This window comes from Rhodamnia argentea, chromosome 7, assembly GCF_020921035.1.
Source record: "Rhodamnia argentea isolate NSW1041297 chromosome 7, ASM2092103v1, whole genome shotgun sequence".
In the NCBI taxonomy this organism is placed as follows: Eukaryota; Viridiplantae; Streptophyta; class Magnoliopsida; order Myrtales; family Myrtaceae; genus Rhodamnia; species Rhodamnia argentea.
In genome coordinates, this window is record NC_063156.1 from 20,709,139 (window position 1) to 20,729,499 (window position 20,361).

General features: G+C 37.7%; 1 protein-coding gene across 2 annotated transcripts; it reads right to left on the minus strand.

Moving 5' to 3' along the window:
- Positions 1-7,053: 7,053 nt before the first annotated feature.
- On the minus strand, positions 7,054-11,829 carry LOC115734670. Of its 2 annotated transcripts, none has more exons than XM_048282499.1 (4): positions 11,198-11,829; positions 9,266-10,623; positions 7,737-9,112; positions 7,054-7,645 (listed from the first exon to the last, which is right to left on the minus strand). In XM_048282499.1, exons 2-4 carry the CDS (start codon positions 10,455-10,457, stop codon positions 7,352-7,354), a joined length of 2,862 nt encoding a protein of 953 aa, XP_048138456.1. In that variant the 5' UTR covers positions 10,458-10,623; positions 11,198-11,829; the 3' UTR covers positions 7,054-7,351. The 2 variants fall into 2 exon arrangements, with proteins under 2 accessions (XP_048138456.1, XP_048138455.1); XM_048282498.1 differs by having other exon boundaries at positions 7,737-9,004; positions 9,158-10,623.
- Positions 11,830-20,361: the final 8,532 nt, after the last annotated feature.

A 20,361-nucleotide genomic window follows, 5' to 3' on the forward strand; every position in this document is an offset into this window, starting at 1 on the left:
TTTCGACCGCAACTATACCGAATGTGGGGAAAGAGATGTCAATATCTCAATGCCGATTGGCAAAGCGAATTTCGGGAGTGCGAGATGAGGATGAGTGGAAAACGGCCGAAGGCGGCCCCCCTCTTGAACGCGACGACGACGTGTCGTTCCGCGTTCAAAGCCGTACAGAACGGCAACGCCTTTGGCGAAGCTTCTCTTTCGGCCCTCGCGTCGTTTTCAAGTCGCCTTACGAGCTCGTCGTTTTACGGGGAGGGGCCTCCGCGTTTCGCATATTGCTTTCGGCACCCTCGCGCTTAGGCTAAACGATTTCCGGTCCTTAATTGGATTAATTAAATTGACGAGTTTTGATTTTTTTTTTTGTGGCCTTTTTCAGTTTCGTGTTAAATTGCTCACGCCAATTGATGCCGAGTGTCGAAGATTTGGGCGTTGCCAACGGGGTATGTGGGGTCCATGTGAATTCAATTGCAGGACTTGTTGGAACAATGAATCCGTCAAAGGAGTGTCCCGTTGGGGAAATTAGGTTAGCACTGTTTAAAATTGGGCTAATAACACAATCGATTCGTAAACTTTGGTCCAATATACAATGTGATTATCAAATTTTATTTTATTCAGTACAATCCTTGCACTTTAGCCCAATGAGCAATGTGATGTGTAATGTGATCCTTGAACTTTTAATTTGTTCGCTTGGATTATGAGTACATGTTCGATGTACTCTCCGAACTATATGAAAGTATTCAATTTCGTCATTTTATTAATTTAATGTCAGAGACAACATTGAACATTTTCATATAATCTAGGGACTACTAAATTGACATGTACCAAAAGTTCGGAGGCTGCATCGAACAAACTAAAAGTTCGGGCATTACATTGAGCTAAAGTTCAAGAACAACATTGAACAAATTAATAGGTCGGGGACCCCATTGCACATTGGATCAAAATTCAAGGACCATTCGTGTCGTTTTGTTTTAAAAAAATCCTACATCGACGTTATTAAATATTTTCTAGAAATAATTTTCATCACCCGGAAAAACCTAAACTAAAATGCCCCACGGAACATTCGCTCCCACACTAAGTTTCCTCTCGTGAAAAATCTCTCGAGCAGAATCTACCCTCCTTTGGATATCGACTTACGATTCTTTGCGAGAGGAAAATTAACTTGAAGTGAATGTCATCACCGAGGTACCGATTAGGGATTTTTAAGCGTATCAAGTCGAAAGTTTATTCGGTTTGTCTCATCGAGGGTTGGGAACGGCTCATCGATTCGATTTTATTAGAGTTCATCAATCCTTTGACGGGATTAAAAGGAACAAAACATAGCGATTTGTAGTCAAACACGCAAAAGCTTGAAAAATATATAAAAGAAGTGAAGTTAGGAATCTGATGATTCTAGAATGCGGAGTTGACTTGGGCTTTGCTTTTCTTATGAGGGAGGGATTCAATTTGGGCTTGAGCTTTTTAAGCAAGCATCTTGGTGAAGAAGCCCAAGTAATCTTTTATACGTCAGCAATGACTCCGAATGGCAAACGTCCCAATTTTATTTTTTATTTTTAAGAAGTTCCGATTGCCTTTCAAAAGTATCGAAGGCCCAAAACGCGATAGAAATTTAAAAAAACAAGAGAGCTTGTTGGGCCCATCAAAGGCCCAACTCAGCCCCTCGGCCCATCTGGTGAAATCAAAAGAGAAAAATTGAGCTCCTCTTCCACTTTGCGCAGCTGAAAGAGAAGCCATTCGGGTTGCCCGATAGTGACAATTAGGTCCCTAACATCCCAAGGAACGCGTAGAACTTTTCCGATTGCGGTTCGAGCTCCCCGTTTGAGAGAAATTAATTATTCGAAACTTTTCAAAACTACTATAACGGTAACTATGACTTCCAGTGTTCCGTGTCGAATTTCTATTAGTCGCCAGCCAGATTTTGAGTCGGAGGATCCTTGGGTTTTCTAGTACAAAAGAGCTTTCTTTTGACTATAAGTTCACTTGAATCGGAGTTCAATCAAAAGAAATATGATGCACCAAAATTCGCCTCGTATTATGAGCTTGTTGTGCTGTTCGTTGCAACAAGTTTGATGATTGCGTGGCCTTTTTTGTCGACCCATAGTGAACGATTTGATGTTTGCTTCGATAGGTTAATTGAATGAGTACTTCTAGGCATGGCCATTGGCCGGAGCCGGCGGTTCCGATTCGTGGCCATGGGGGAACCGGAACCAAGCCCTTAAGGGGCAATTCCGGTTCGATTTTGAACTCGGTGATTCCTGGCCGATTTCAAGCCCGATTTAGGTTCAAAATCGAAGATGGAACTGCGAGTTTCGATTTTGATTTTTGAATTTAATTTTTAAATAATGAATTATGAAATAAAAAAAAATAATGAATTATGAAATAATAAATTATCAAATACAAATTGTAATCAAATTGTAAATTGTAATCAAATTTGGGGGGAAAAAAAGGAAGGGGGGAGGGGCTCGAACTTAATGAATTATCATTAAGCGCCTACATATCTTTTTGGGGATATAAGAATCAAAATCCATGTAGTTCTTTTACCTTTGATAATCCTATACTTACCTCATCGTTAATCGTCTCTACCCGTTTCGGCATCGATACCGTGGCGTGTGGTATCGCCATCATCAAAGAATTCGGCTTCATTGTTGCGATTTATCTCTTGTTGTTGATGTTGTGCCTTTGTCCAATCATCGATACAAGTTTGAGCCTCTACCGAATTCGGAGCTAATCTTGAACGTCGTTCGTCCAAAATCTTGCCTCCAGCGCTAAATGCTTCTTTAACAGTAACTATTAAACAAGGGGTTACTAAAACTTGTTTTGCAATGAGAGCGAGAATTGGGTATTGGGTTGAATGCCTCTTCCACCAATCTAATATTGTGAAATTTGTGCTGCCTCCAGATTCATTAAACTCAAAAGAAATGGTTAGATAGCTTTCTATTTTAGAAATATTTCCTATTGCTCCTTTTTGCTTTTTTTGCCTATTCAACAGAAGTTTGTACTCTCTACTAATTTTACCTAGGTTTCCGCTTTGTATGTCACTAGATTGAAAAGATCCACTATCACCTAGATTATATTTACTACAAAATTCATTATATAATTCTACTATTGTGTTTTTAACCATTATTTGTATAGCTCTAACATTTACCATTTCAATTAAATGTAAACATTCATAATACGTATTCAAATAATCACCTAAACCATCTAATTTGCAATGTGGATAAAAAACACAAGCAACTAAATAAATAATAAGAATTTCGGTATAATAATGTAGCCATTTTATTCGCATTGCTATGATAGTGTCACGTAATTTATCATCATTTTCATGTTCTTCTAAAACTCCAACAATATTAATACACTCTATTAAAAATAAATGCATAGTAGGATAATAAACACAGATAAAGTATAAGTTGCATCATTACAAACTTTTAAAATATCTAATTTTTTTTTGCAAATATCTCACTCTTGTGGATATAAATTAATTTGAGTAATATTATCCGAAATGAATGCACATAATAAATCTTTATATGCAAAAGATTCATTAAGCAACTTGCAAGTAGAATTCCAGTGATTTGGAACATCTCTTGAAATTTTTTTTTATCTTTTTCCATTTATTTTACAAAATCTGCACCATTCTTTCATTATTTGGGAATGTTTCCATAAAATTTCAATTAATATTTTTATTGGCTTGAGAAAAATATCAAGAGTTTTTAAACCATCTTGTACACATAAATTTAAAACATGACAAGTACATCTAAAGTGAAAAAAGTTTCCACCAAAAGCGGATTTACAAATCTTTTCTAAATTGGCCATTGAAGCGGTATTTGTCGCGGTATTATCAAAAAAATTGAAATTTTTTGATTAAGTAAATAATATTCTTCTAAAATTTGCATAATTATTTTATAAATATTATTTGCCGTATGCCTATATAAAAAATTCTAAATGCAATAACTCTTTTTTGAATCTTCAAATCATCATCTATCCAATGACATGTTATACTCATATAAGAATGAGTTTGCCAATGATCACTTCAAATATCTCTACCTATATGCACACGTCCATTAAAATTCATAAAAAAGTTTTGTAAATTTTTTTTTCCATTTTTACAAAGATAAAAAACTACGCGTTTAAGTGTATTTCTCGGAACACATTTTGCTTGTGAAGCACATGCATTTTGTATAAATTGATTAGAATCAAATCTTTCACCAAAACTAAATGATAAATGTTCAACGAAAATAAATTTACCTAATTTTTCTTTATAAGTTTTTTCATTATAACGAAATAAAGGAGGAGTGTTAGGATTGGCGTACTCGAAAATTTGTTGTTGTTTGGTGTCAATTCCCATTTGGGTTGGATGTTTCGCCTTAAGATGCCATTTAAATGTTCCATATCGGGCTCCACCTGTATATTTGTATATTATTCCACAATGTTTACAAACTACATCATACTTTTACGGACCAATATCAAATATTTCTTTCTTCGTGAAGTGGTCCCATATGTCGGATGTAAACTCTCGTTCCGGCTCATTTGTTGTTGACATTTCTTCGATACCGGTAGGAGGATGAAGATTTTCTTGAGTTAGGATGTGCTCTGCATTGGGAATAATGTTGATATCATCAACATCGAATTCCCAACATGCATAATCATGAGAATCACAAGGATAATCGGATTCACCCATCTTGTTCTTGCATTTGTCATTAGTTCTGCTTCCACTTAAGAGGATTGAGAGAATTGAGAGAGATCGTGAAAAAAAATGAGAGATGGAAGGGGTATTTATAATGGTTAGGATAGAATTTACAAATTAATAAAGAAAGAAAAAAAGGGGGGAGGGGGAGTGACCGTTGCTTTGGGGAAAGAGTCTGTTCTCCTTTTTTTTTTGTTTTATTTTTTTGTATTGGCTCTTTTTCGGTTCAACTTCTGAGGGACCCGTAACCGGCCCCTATGACACGGGCCAATTTCGATTTGGGCCCGATAGACTCGGTCAACGGGCCGATTACGATTTTGATCCGGGTTGGTTCGGGGCCCAAATCGGCCCATGGCCATGTCTAAGTACTTATGATATAAACCATGGTTGAAGTGATACTTACAAGTATAATTATATGCAGGATTTTGTTTTTTGGTATCGGTTATGAATTTAAGTAATGAATGCTAGATTTGCTTAGAAAATATTAATATTGGGAAAATTACCAAAAAAATCATAAATCTTGTGTCAATTTAGCCTTAAACATTTCAATTTGGCCAATTTAGTCCTAAACTTTTTGTCAATATGCCAATTTAGTTATTTACGCCAATTTAGACCAAGAATTGCTAATATGATAGTCTAGGCAGCGTCGATCATCCTACGTGGTACAACTAATACTAATGTTGATAGTTTTTATGTTTTAGTTATATTTTATTTTAATTTTTTATTTTCCAACTTAGAGCTCTAAGGTCCCGCTCGACCATCGGCGGACACAAGCAAGGGTCGCGACCCTTGCCTAGATGCGAGCAAGTTGGCTTAGGATTGGCAAAAAAAGAAAAACAACGAAAATTTTAATAAAATAGAAATTATAAAAAATGGTCACGTCGGCGCTAATCATGCCACATAGAATAATCGACGCCGATCGGACCACCATATTAGAAATTTCTAGGCAAAATTGATCAAAAGGACTAAATTATCAAATTGTTAAAATGTTTGGAACTATATTGGTCAAATTAAAATGTTTAGAATTGAATTGGGGGGAAAATTCTGGATAAGAGCTTGAAGTATCATCATTTTCTCAAATAAGAGCATGAAATGGACATTATTCCAAATAAAAGCCCGAAAAGCTCTCATTTTCTCAAATAAGAATATGAAGTGAACTTTATTTTAAATAAAGATCTGGCCTTCTAGCTAGTAAGGGCAGGTTTGCCCTTTACTTCCTTTTTTTTTTTTTTTACAATTTTTCATTCTTTTTTGCTTATGGATGGTTTTCGGCGATGCCGGAGAGGGCTAGGTGAGGGTCGCCATCACCCTATCCGGCGAGGGTCGGCTCGGCTTGGACGAGGCAACCTCGACTTGGATGAGGCCACCCTCAAAGTAGCCGACGAGGGCCAAGCTTGCTTAGGTGAGGCCACCCTCAAAACCACACGCGAGTGGGCCGACCTTGCCTTAGCGAGAGCGACCCTTATCGGCCACAAGCGAGCCTGGCCCTCGCCGGATTTGGGCGAGGGCTTGGGTGAGGCGATCCGCCCGGATATGGCAAGGTTGCTAAGACCTTGCTTGGCACAACAAAGAAAAAAAAACGAAATGAGAAAAAAGTAAATAAAAAATAAAGAAATAAAATATTAAAATGAAAATTGTTTTTGGACTAAAATACCCTTAACTCGCTAGAATATTTAGCCCACCGGCGAGAAAGGCTTGTATTTGAAGTTGTCATGGTCACTTTAGGCCCTTATTTGAGATTAACATGACCACTTCATGCCCTTATTGGAAATAAGATCAATTTCAGACCCTCATTTAAGAAAACAAGAATACTTTAGGCCCTTATTTGGAATTTTCCTTTGAATTAGCACAAGTGCAATATATTTAGATTTTTTTTTGGTGATTTCCTCAATTTGTATTACTCACTTAGTGAAGGTTTGCTTGTACCATTCATTTTTCAGTTTCTTCTATTATCGGTGAATCGAACGAGAACAGAATCGGCAGGGGGCTTTTGGGAGTTGAATATCGGTATGAGTGCAGATAGTTGAATAAATGGTCAAACGTCAATTGTTGTTGTGTTTAGTTTGTCAGTAATGGACATGTATACAACCTTTTTTTTTATTTTTTATAACTCTGACCATGATACCGACTTGCTGTTTTATGAGGCTACATTCTTCCGATAGGAGGTCGGCTGTCTCATTACCGTTGCACTTGTAGAGTCGGGGTTGTGAAAATAACACAGGCAAACAAGCGAATGAGAATGACATGATGTTTTGTGTCATTTACTTAAAAATAATATAGGTAAATATGCAAGCAGCACCAACAACGTCAAAACTTTTAACGTTCAGTCCGTTTGTTCTGCCGCTGCTGCTATAAGCAAGAGAGTAGTAGGTGTTACATTCACTCAAGGACAAAATGGAGGATTACACTTAATTGACGTTGTTTTTCTTTGTACAAGGCTGGTTCTAATACGGTACTACGGCTTGCATAGGAATGCAATGGAAAGACGAATCCGTTGCCGAATGTTTGCGTCGAAATGGATCTTTCTTGATCGTCATTTCAAGTCTCCGACGACAAGTGTCCGCAACAGCAATGTACGCCAAGGTTTTTTTCAAGGCGCATTACCTGTTTTGCCGTCCTGTTGAAGGTTTCTCACGGCTGGGAATGTAAATATCCATCTCTGCAGAAAGTTCAGGTTCAAACTCTCCCGACAGGGGACAGGGGTGGGAATGGAGCATATTTAGCTCGGCCTTGTTTTATCATAGAGGGGGCTCTCATAGGGACGTTCCTACTCAAAGCCAGTTCTCCCAGAGTGCTTATTTCAGGCGAGCAATCAGCTTCAGATGGATCGGAAGAAGTTTGACAGCTAAGGACTGCAACAGATATGGAAAATGCTTGTAACAATGAGATCGACGAGTCAAACTCGATGGAGTAGATCCCCTTCCTAAATGGTGCTAATCTGAAAATGGGGCTTTTCAGTTGAGCTTCTCCCTGCATAATGAAAACAAACACGCAACATCATGAATGATTAAAGCCACACAAGATGCGTAAGAGAAAGATGTCAATCAGATCAAACAACTACCTGGACAAAAAGTTCGAGGCAATCTGAGAATGAGCAGGCTTTTGAGTTCGGAGTATTAGAGAAATTGTTCTGATTAGAGAGCACTCGCAATTTGCAACCAATGTCCCAGCCACCGCAATCACATGATCCACCAGATTTCCATCTGTAAATCAGTGGTGAAGGTTCCCCCTTGTTAGGCAAGGCATGAACACCCCTTGGAAGTATTACAGAGACACAGCTAGGTTTGTGGTTCGAATTAGCGAACTTGAAATGGCAGTTATGCTCTTGTAAAGAATCTTCGGGGTTCCAGTTACTCGAATATTTACAGCAATTGGCTTGTTCTCCATCACATCTAATATTATCAGCTCCTATCTTGAAGACGATGGCAGCGAGTTCCCTGATAGGAAGAAAGTCTGGCAACTCTGCATCTGCCTGTCTTGCACCAGACAAGACAAACTCTCTTGTAATAGTGTGCTCACCGAAACTTTCTGCTGCCAAATGAGAAAATGATTCGTCCGATACCTGCATCTGACCAACAACACTGTACTCGAAATCACCTCTTTTAACTTTGCTCCCTTGACCCATCCACCCACCTCTCTTCTTGATTTCATTAACAGAGTAAAAGGTGTAGCTATGACCAGCACCATCCTTTCCAGAAGGAGGTGAATCTTTCATTGTGGCTGCAAGAATGTTGCTGTCGTTGTTAACCACAAACTTGAACAAAGGTAGCCCATTCTTCATTGTGAGCTGCAATAGAGCTTGAACTTTCGATTCGTCATGCTTTTCGACGACTAGTAGTTCATTGGCAGTTATTGGCCTGGGGCTCATTGAGTGCAACTTCCCCTTGAATGGCGCGATATTTTCAGCTGAACTATGAGAATTGGCTGATCTGGACTTCAGCAGCGGGTCCCACAATCTTCTTAAAGGGCTGGACCTACCTCTTGTTGGAACGTTCACTCTGTCATGGCTTAAGATGTCAAGACAAGGAGCATCTCCAGTTCCCACTGGACCAGACTTGGCACTGACATATGTTGACCTCAACTGTGGAACAGAAGTATTTTCTTTAAAGCTGAAACTCCGCCTCATCCGACCTAAACTAAAGCTGAATCGGCAATTGGGAGATGAATTGCTGCCTCTCCTTGATTCCATTTCAGCTGCTTCTAGCTCCAGTATTTTCAAGTTAGCAGCTAGATTTTGATTCAACAACGCACCGCTTGAACGGTGCTTCAGACCACATTTGACTTCTGAGGGAATGTCAGGCAGTTTCTTTAAACTAGGAAAATGGGGAGATGAATCAGGAGACAGCATCACAGGTCGGTGAAGGATTTCACGAGGAGTCGCGTCATGAGATGGCAGAGGACAGGAGTATGGAATTTCAGGACATAGTTCAGTGGAATGTTCCTCAGAGAGTAAGGAACCAGAGAAACTAGGAAAATAGGGAGATGAATCAGGAGACAGCATCACAGGTCGGTGAAGGATTTCACGAGGAGTCGTGTCATGAGATGGCAGAGGACAGGAGTATGGAATTTCAGGACATAGTTCAGTGGAATGTTCCTCGGAGAGTAAGGAACCAGAGAAACTACTCTGATTTACTCGACAGGAACTCTGAGCTGAGACTCTTATGATATCATTTTGCTGTGACATTTCTGCAAGATTGCTCTTGGGAAATCTTTTGGGCAAAAGAAGAACTATGTTTTTCTGCTTTCCAGAAGACAACTTGTAATCCAAATGTATATCTGAATCCCGAGGACCATCCACTTTTTCATTGATTTCATCTTTGTTTGCAATCAAAGGGACCTCAAGTTTCCCTGATTCTGAAGATGATGAAGCACCTATGCCTGAAGTGTTTTTTCGCTCTACATAATTTTCCTTAGAAACCAGTTGAGGAATTTCCACAACTTTCTTCACTGCATGAGCATCAAAACCTCTGAAATTGTCCTTCGAACTTAGAAATTTCTTGTGATTTTTCAAGTTCGATGGATTATTGGTACCCGAAGCAGTCCTTTTACCTTCTTCAGTCCTGCCAGTTTTACGCTTAATGTTAGAATGGTTTCCTTCAGAAGATTCATATGTGGAAGCTAGTTTCTTCTTCATCTTCTCATCCAAAGTGAAATTGGAAACATTTTCGGCATCTTGAGCGCACACGAATTTCCGGTTAGCTGGTCTTGGACATCGAGAAAGGCCATCTTTACCAGAAGAACAGGGACCAAAATCAGCGGAAGCCTGTAGCTTGCTTTTCTGAGCAAGTGTCTCAGTGCGAGCATCAGTGCTAAATGACCCTTTAGGGATATTCAAAGACTTGTCGCTGCCACTCAGAGATGAACTGAACCTACCTTTTCTAAAATCACAGTTTTGACTTGGCTTCCATTTCTCAAGACGTGCCCAATCAAGAACTCCAACATTCAGAGCATTACCTTGAAGGTTTTCTCCCTTTTCCATGCTCTGGAGATAGCCTGGCAAGTTTTTCATGTGCTTGACGAGCTCATCATCCTTGGTGACCTTTCCCTTTAAGAAGTGCTTCTGTTGATTTCCCGAATTGTTCTGGCAGATTGCTCGGGAATCTAAATTTTCTTCTGGTTCACGGTGCTGACGCACATTTTGCAGACACTGACGATTTTCAACCGTTAACTTTTCTGGGAACTTTATACTTTGAGACCCACGAGGTGACAAGATCCTCTCCTTCCCCTTCTTGGAGATTTGTTGAAGCTTTGGGTAACTTTTCACCTCAACGTTTGCTCCCATATCTCCAGCAGATACTAGGTGTCAATTTCCAGATCAAACATCAGATGGCATGACATCAGATATTCTCAGAATTCACATCTGGGCTTTTGCTCTCAGTTCACGATGACAAATTGCTATTCTGTGACAATCTGAATGCAATACCGAACCCAAGGGTAAAAAAAAGGCCCTGCCAACACGGAGAAGGCCGAGTTAATAAATGCAAGAAGGCAGTCCTTTTCTTCCATCTGCCACTAATTGATGACATGACCAACGCATCGGACCAGCATAATTCAGGGGATACAAGGAGAAATAAGTTTGATTAATGAGTTAGTATTTTAGCATGCACAATTATATGCCTCAAACATTCTAATGGACAAAAAACACTTGCACGCACCTGGAAAAGAATAAAGGAAAAAGAAAACACTGGCGCCCAAGGGCATAAACACTGGCCTTGTCACAAGAACCTAATAGCACAAACTTGCTGGTTTTCTACAATGTTAATGGGTAGGTGACTACAGCACCTTTGCGTAATGCATTTTCTTCACCATGAATTAAGGACTGGCAGTCAAATTTAGACCTGAAGGCGTGCTGCTCTATGTACTAAATTGGCCTTCTATCATTGAAATCGTCCCGGTTATTCACCAGCATTACATCTAAATGTTCAGTAAACTCATAGTTAATGCCATGGACTCCGGATCTAGTGACCAAAACTAGAACCCAAAAGTTTCAAGCGCGCAAATAGGAAGATTCCTGCTGAGTACCCGAGGAAATAAAATTCACTCTCTAAATGGATTATAGCCCTGGAAAAAAACAGAACCTCTAAAACCAAACCCAACTAGAAGAAGACCAGCCAAGAAAGGTCCGACATTCGCACCAATCAATCAGCATAAGAACTCCATTGTCCAAACAGGCTCGAAACTTCCCACCCTCCACAAGGCTCTCAGCTATCGAAACGAACAGAACGGGAAGATACGAAAGAGAAAACCACAATGTTCGGGGCGAACTAGCCAAACGCACACAGAGCCACCGCAAAAAAAGGCACACGACCAGCCACTCTAGGAGGGAGATCAGACAACGTACCGGAGGCGAACGGCGGCGGGAAGCAAATCGATGCCCACCAGTCCAAATCCCCCCGAGCGAGGAGGAGAGCAAGCGGGGCGGCGAGGCAATGTGGCGATTACAGAGGAAAGAGAGGGAGCTGAGGGTCGCGCCAAAAATGGAGGCGAAATCGATGCGACGGATCAGCAAGCACGTCAGCTTGTACACACACTGTGCGTGTGGCTAGCTAGGCCCTGAATTTCTTCGGAGCAGGGGAAAGCTCCAGACTAGTTGCAGAGAAAAACTCTCCTTCTCTCTCTCTCCTCTGCCTGACTTGCAGTGACTGGAGATGGAGGGAGAGGGAAGAAAATTGCGGGGGGGGGAGAGAGAGAGAGAGAGGAGCGCTAGTGAGGCGTTTCGGATCGGACGGCGGAGAGCGAGTGCTAGGGAAACGGGATGGGGGTGGCTGGATGGGTCCCACGTGGCGAGTTGTGCATTTCTTTACCGAATCCCGATGCCCTCGTGCCGGGGCCCCACGCTTGGTCCCCGGTCGTTGGCGAATTGGATTTTTTCTCGGGTGATTACTGTTAAGTGTTAACGTAATTATTCACATTAATCCGACATAAAGAATTTGTCTTTTTTTTTTTTTGCCTATATTATATATCTTATATGGGAGAATCAGAACTCTCCCAACGAATTCCATGTTTGTCCGAAAGAAGAAAAAAGAAGAAGAAAAAACAAAGATCACACGTCTTCGAGGGAATTACTTCTAGGCCCCCGAAATCAATGGTCCATCGTTCGATGGACCTGTTGTTTCTAGGTGTTTAAATAAAGTAATTAGGAAATTGCCCGGACCCGGATTTCGATTTCGTTCAATAAAAAACGATCGGGCATATTACGTAAAAAAAAAAAAAACTTTCACATGATCCTCGTCATTGGAGCGATTCCGGATTCTGATTTCGTGATCGGGGATATTATGTAAAAGACTTTCATATGAAAATCGTTGGAGTGGTTTTTGTCTTCAATTGAAAAAGCAAATAAATGAATTATCACCTAACGCCATATAAATTCATCATATATTCTCTAGCGTTGAATAAGCGAGTGTGCAAAGTTATTTCGGTTATTTTTTTTTTAAAAGACCCGCCGAACGCACTTTAGTTAGAGTCAACAAAAGAGGGAAGTATCGTAGAAATATTCGGTCGAAATAGTGGAGCATGTGAAGATCATGATTTTAGGACAGTCCTTATTGGAAATACTATTGTGTTCACTTAGCCTTTTTGCCCAAGTGAATATATCCCTCAACTCGTGATGTTTCAGGCTACCAATTGAAGCACGCGAATGTTATCGAAAGAGTTGGACGGCTAGGGACACATTTCACGTTCTTAGTACTGTCGATGCGCTTCGACTGAGCTGTATATGTGTTGTAAATGAGTTAGTTCGGATACATGATTTATGAAGAAGCGCCGTATACGGGACAGTTGATTTGGTATGGTCGGACACGTTTAAATGAAAATAAATCGACATATTGTTCGTACCAACATACATATTGTGTTCATGTGCGCCTTCACAAATGAGAATGTGTTTCTTAAATTTAACGAACATATCGTTTTTAGTAACATGTAAATATGTTTTTGATGACTAATCTTATGTTTAAACAAAAAAAAAAAAAAATTGGACACGACCGGCTTATGGAGAGGGACAATGAAAAGAATTTTGACTCAATGTGCAATGTTGCCCATGAACTTTAAATTTGTTCAACGTGATCCCCGACCTTTGACCCAATATGCAATGCCGTCCTCGAAGTTTTAATTTGTTCAATATAGTTCATGAACTTTTGGTTGATGATCAATTAGTCCATCAACCGTATGAAATTGTTGAATGTTCTCATTCCATCAATTCAAGTTTAGAGACAATATTGGACAATTTTATATATTTTAGGGACTGAATTGAACATGTACCAAAAGTTCAAAGACCGCATTGAACAAATTAAAAGTTCGAGGACAATATTGAGCATTGGACTGAAGTTTATGGAATATATTTAACAAATTTAAAGTTCAGAGATCATATTACACATTGCGCCAAAGTTCGAAGATCATTTGTGTCATTATCTCTTAAGAGAAAGATGCAGCTATTTTGATTAGGTTTTTTGAAAATGGGCAAGTTCCTGTATGGACACCAAGAGAAGAGGAAAAGGGGACCAAACCCCACAAAAACATAGAGGAAAGAATGTTTGGACGCTTCTTTGGGGGGAATCACCCTTTAAGCTTTCCCTTTCTTCTGGGCTTGTCTCGGTCTAATCTGCTTTCGTATTGGCCCCTGACAAAACTGTTTTTTAGTGGGACAGTGGAAACTGGGGACCTCTTTTCCTTTTGGGGTGTTCTTGCAAATAAAGAAAAGCTTCCTATCTATCCACGTGGAAAATAATTCAAAAGATGACTAAAAAAAAAAAAAGCTTCATCAAAATCGTCGAGAGGGGCTTTTTCTTATGATTTCGGTCGTTCGTCCTACATGGCATGTTGTCAAGTCAACAATTTTAAAAAAAAAACCTAATCGAAAGGACTACATTAAAATTTTGCGCAAACTAGTAGGACTAAATTAGCAAATCGAAGAATCGAGGACTAAATTGATATTTGGACAATAAGTTTAGGACTCAACCTATTACAAAGTTTTTTCACAAAATTTTCTCCCTTTTTTTTTAGCCTCGCCTAGCTACGATGAGCCTCAACCATGCCCAACGACAGCGAGATCGACCTCATCGGCCATCGCCTGACTTCGTCGACCTGTTAGAGGAAGAAGGAAGGGAGTAAAAAAAAAAGAAAGAGAAAGAAATGAAAAATAAATAAATAAATAAATAAATAAAAATTTTAAAAACTACTAAATAACTATTTAAAACTGTCTACATTAGTTCGGGCCGTGCCACGTCGCCGCAAAACCGATCGAATGAACTGAATTTGCATAAATGCAAAATGTTTCCAACTCAATTGGCAAAGAAAAAAAAAAGTAAATTGACACAATTACAATAGGTTATGATTTTTTTTTTTTATAATTTTTCCATCCCCGAAGTTTGCCCAATCCCATCATTCTATGTATATACTTAGTGCTACGCTTCCTATATTGCATACACAATTAATCTACACATGTTGTGTTAGAGACCCCCATCATTCTATATATACTTAGTGCTACGCTTCCTATACTTACTCTGCGTTTGGTTATTTGGATTTCTAGCTAGAATAAGATTGGACAGTATAGTATATGAAATTCAGGAATTTTACCATATCATATCCACTGTTTGGTGAATCACAGTAATAAAGTCGGATATGTACATATCCTATGATGTTCGTTATTTAGCATTTGCACATATCGATGTAAATGAATCTGAAAATGCACGAACGGAGAGTATACAAATCTCTCATAATTCACTTCCAACTCTAATAAGAGAGAGAAAATATGATCATTTACATTTGCAATTACGGAAAGCTTTTTTCTCTCGTTACTTTGGTTAAACTTTGACATGAGCAATAAAATTACAGAGAAGAATGAGTTTTGACTCTCTTTCTTCTTTTATAAACTTTTGACGTGAACCAAAAACCAACTATCTAGAAAAAGTTTCGACTCTCTCGCCGTTTTCGTAAATTTTTGATGTGAATTAAAAAACTATAACGGAATGTTGAAACTTCAACATGAACTAGAGATACATAAGAGAAGAAGATGGAGATTTCTAGATTTTTTTATTTATAGAATTTCATTGTCCTACATTCTTCGAGAATTAGAAAGATCATTTTTAAGTTTGAATTTGTTCATTTAAAATATGGTTCTTCTACTTCATTTTTATTTACTTATTTTTTAATTTTTTATATATCTTTTTTTCATTATTTTTATTTCGTTCCATCATTTCTTAATAAAGATTTGCTACCATACTTAAAATATGTAATGATATGGATATGAAATGTGTGTATGCACAAAATATATATTATAAAGTAGAAAGAAACTCAAAATTATAAATACATACGGGTATATATAAAAAAATTATCTTTTATTTTTATGTGAGCATTAATATTAGAATTCAAATATAATTCAAAATTAATTTTTTTTAATTTTATTATTTAAGAATTTTGTTGTGCGAAACAAATAGCTTTTATATCATGGACATAAGAATCCTATCCACCCTTATCCCACCTGCCCCATGGAATAATTATATCCAGGTTATATCCCCTTTTTATCTCTTATCCTATCCTACACAAGAGCCAAATACAGGAGATGATAAATCTTGTCTTATCTTGATTTTTATCCCGACTATCAAACGCCGTCTTTAATCTATATCTCACTTCAAGCATTATGTACTATGCTTTGCTTATTATTTAGTGACAACAATATCGATTATTTATCAGTTCAACCCAAGCCAAACAATTGTAACTTTGATAAGCTCATTTGTTTCATTTTTCAATTAAAAAAAATCTAAAGTTGTTATAACGATCTCATCGGCAATTTTAAGCAAGATAATTATAAATTCAAGTGTATGATTTTTATTCTATGGTACATAATATAGAAATAATTCGTATTATCCCCTCATAACCATGGACTTCTTAATAATTTAAAAATATTATGTTCAGTCTCAACCTTTCAAGCCATTCTTTCTAAATCGGTCATATTACAAAACCAATTCACCATGGTTTCGGCTCATCAATCCGGTTGAAGCGCACTCAACCCCTTTTTAGCATCTAATTTTCAAGGCACAATATGATTGTAAAATAATTACACATTTAGTTAAAGTTTATAGACCATATTGAATAAATTAAAAGTTTAGGGACGATATTGTATGTTGGGGCAAAACTCAGGGAGCATTTATGTCTTTTTCCTCATGAGATTTGCGGGAGTTTTTAGCTAAATTATTGGATTGTCTTGGGGAGTGATTATTATTTTAATTAACTTTCATTATTCATATAAATCCGACTAAAAATTTGTGTTTATTTTTTGGCCTATGTCTCATGTGGGAGAATCAGAATTCTCTAATCAAATTACATGATTTTTGGCAGAAAATAGAACAAAAACAAAGATCACGTGTCCGAGTGAATTCTTTTAGGCCGTTGTAGTCAATCATCGATCGTTGGATGAACATTGTATTAAGTAATACCATAGGTGGGAGTGTTCAAAAAACATAGGAGTGTGAAAGCATTATTAGAAAATCATGTGAACCAAGATTCCAATTGACTGGAGATATCAGGTGGAAGACTATGGTATGATAGAATTCTAGAGAAAAAATCCAAATAAGGGTTTGAAATGTCATTATTTTTTCAAATAAGGGCATGAAGTGATCATTATTTCAAATAAAGGCCTGAAGTGCTATCCTTGTATTAAATAAGGGCCTGAAGTGGTTATGACTATTTCAAATAAGGGCCTCACCTCATCGGTCGGCTGATCCGCTAAATATTCTAGCTCGACTTGGTCATATCAATGTGAAAAAAGGGCATGTATTTTCTTTTTCTTTTTTTAGCCTTTAGCTTTTTATAACTAATTTAACTAAAAATTAGGTTAAAATTATATTTTGACAAAAAATATAAATGACGAAAATGTCCCTAACTAAACGGTGAGTCAGCCTCTTTTTTTAGATTGATATGACCACTTTAGGCCTTTTATGTGAAATAATGTCCAATTCAAACCCTTATTTAAAACAAGGTTAATTTGAAGCATTGTTTCGGAAAATGGGGACATTTCGGGTCTTTATTTGAAATTTTTCCTATAATTCTAAGTACAACCGTGGGAGTGGTTTTGTAATCCTGACGCAACATTCTGTTTAGAAAAATTGCTTTACTCTAACTACCGGATAATCACCTAACGCGCATGTATTGTTTTTCTGTTTTATTTTGGACATTTTTCTTTCTAAATAAAAAGAAAACATTAAAGCAAATAAATATATCATCACCTACCGGGTGTGTACTGTTTCTCTGTTTAGTTATGGAGGTTTTTGCTTTCTGACGATTAAAAAACACAAACATGTCATCACCTACCGCCAACGAAAATGTTTCTACAAATTCTCTAGCGTTGAATGAGTACATACACACATATTTTCAATTTTGGTGGAAAAAATTCTTTCTAATAGGCTCTATTTATTTCGCGAAGAATAACTTTCAGGAGAATATTTTTCGGATTTTTTGGCGGTTGGTTCGCGGAAAATAACCTAGTCAAGGAAAATATTTTCTACCCATGAAAAAAACTCCTTCAAGAGTAGGGAAAATATTTTCCTATTTTTGAGAAGAGGAAAACATTTTCCTATTGTTCCTTCATCCTCTCTTTCGCAAGCCCTTTATTTTAAATAAATTTTTACTTTATTTTAAATATTTATTTTTTTTATAAATTTGAATTATATAGAAAACCTACTTCGATTCTTGAATAAAATTTTATTTTTCTTTTATTTTTCCCTTTTCTTTTTTAATTTTTTTAATTTTTCCTTCTCTTCGGCCTGTAACTAATCACAATCAAGCGAGGCCATTGTCGGCCTTGCCGATGGCGATCTCGAGGCTCCCCAAATCCCATGTGGCCAAGGTTGGCGAGGCTCGGCTGCCAAAATCTGGTGAGTTCGAGCCTCACCGGCTAGTGGCGAGGCTCGGTGGTTGGTCGCCATCTCAAGAGGAAATGAAAAAGAAAACAAAGAAAAAAAATAAAAGAGAAAAAAGATAAAAGAAAGTAATTAAGTAATTGATTTTTTAAAATAAAAAAATAAAAATGATTAAAAGGCATGTGTGGTGGAAATTAATTTTCCTTATGAAACGGCGAAAAATATTTTCCAATTCGTTTTCGTGTTCCAACCAAGCATATGAAAATATTGTCATTTTCTTGAAAAATGATTTCCTAAAAAATATTTTCTGTAAATGCCACATTTTTCGTGAAATAAGTAGAGCCTTAATGTTTTAAAGACCAGCCAAATGCACGTTAGGGGAAAGCAACGAAAGAGGGAAACCATAGTAGGAAATATTTGTTATGCATTCGGGCAAAGGATTGGAGCATGTGCATATCATGTTTTTAGGATGGTGCCTATTAAATTACTATTGTGATTATTATTAGCTTTTTGTCAAAGTGAAAATTGGTTTATAAACCCTTGCATTACATAGTATGTGCTATATACCACGAAATTTAGTTTCACAACCTCGATAGTGAAATAAAAGAAAATATCTAAAATGTGTGTGAACAAAATTGATGCTAGTTGTGACTATCATAGCATAAGAACTACTTCCATTGACCCACATGACCCATCAATTATTGTGTGTCCATTCCACCTGGCTAGCTATTTTGTGGCCTAGTCCCGGTAGGGCTTGGCCTTTGAAATTCTTGCCTACGGGTGACTACGACTAGTTTATATACATATATATGTATATGTATATGTAATCTTTATTATTATGTATATGTATATGTATGTGCCATAACTTGCTATTGACTATGGAATCGTGATGTTTAGGTTGCAAATTTAAGTAGATGGATGTTATTGAAAGAGTTGACAGGCTACTGAACAAATAACATTCATATATATATATGTATGTATAAATTTATGTATGTGCCATAACTTGCTATTGACTATGGAATCGTGATGTTTAGGTTGCAAATTTAAGTAGATGGATGTTATTGAAAGAGCCAACGGGCTACTGAACAAACAACATTCACGCTATCATCAAAGGGCTTCGATTTGAACAGTACTTGTGCTGCGAACAAATTAGTTTCGGGAACGAACAAGATCCAGAGCAGTTGCCGGAGTGTGCTGCGACTTGTCGAGGAGGTTGATCGGAAGGTGAAGCCCAGACTACGTCTCAAGCAGAAAACCTAGGAGTCCTCGAAGGGCTTCGGTTTGCACTTGCCCGGTCAGAACTAGGTTGATCGTGGGATGAACAAGTACGTTTCAAAGGGTGCTCCAATTTGCTTATCTTGTTTCCTAATCTCACTTCGGCCCATTGCTCTAGAGTCCAAAATAAAGTTCCGAATTGAGTCTCCAAAGCCCCATTTTGAAACACTTTTCCTCGGAGCTGGGTTGCAAATCCCCCTTTACTCTTCTTTTTTATTTTTTATTTTTTAACATGAGTAAAGTCCTTAAACTGTTTCGTCTGAATTCTAAGATGTAAAATTCGAAGGTATTCCCAGCAATGAAGGAAAAAAAATATTTTCTTTCAACTTAGGGAGTGATGGTGGGAAGATAGACTGCACGTTATCTTCGAATGATTACCGCTAGGTAGAATCGTATAGTAGCATCCCACATCCGAGGCGAATCATCAGAGTTTCGACTCCTACGTCATCAACATGTGCTTCGCACAGTAAGAATTTGTTATGTTTGGAAGCTCAAATTATGTACTCTTCTTCCGAGGCCTCTTGAATGAAATGAGGTTTCTTTGAAGAAAAAGGAAAAAAATAGGTCATCCGTGCTTGATCGATGAAGAAGCGTTGTACGCGGCCTAATTGATTTAGTATGGTTGGACACATTTAAATGGAAAAGATTGACATATTATTCGTGCCACCGTAGATATTGAATCCATGTACACTTTATAAATGGAAGGATTCACTTCTTATTAGAACCTAAACATAGCATACTCTATAGGTTGCCAAAAAAAACTTTAAGTAATTTTGGAAAGAAGGGCAAGTTCTCTGTTACGCACCAAGAGAATGAAAAAGTTGACCAAACCCTACAAAAACATTGTGGAGAGAATATTTGGACGCTTGTTTGGGTGGAATCTCTCTTTAACCTTTCCTTTCTTTTGGGCTTTGTCTTATTCTAATTTTACCCTTTCCTTGCTGGGCCTCGACGGTTGGACGACGACTGACGGTCCATAACAATAAAAGAATAAAAGGGAAGAACTTTTTAAAAATAATTCATATCATCGTCGATCATGTCACGTAAGACAAATAATAT

Excerpts from the sequence above, each read along its gene's own strand:
- LOC115734670 (XM_048282499.1), bottom strand. The coding sequence starts at position 10,457 with ATGGGAGCAAACGTTGAGGTGAAAAGTTACCCAAAGCTTCAACAAATC. Across the intron at positions 9,113-9,265 it reads TTCCTTACTCTCCGAGGAAC|ATTCCACTGAACTATGTCCT; the intron begins ATTCCACTGAAC and ends TCTCTGAGGAAC. Across the intron at positions 7,646-7,736 it reads GCCTCGAACTTTTTGTCCAG|GGAGAAGCTCAACTGAAAAG; the intron begins GTAGTTGTTTGA and ends TTCATTATGCAG.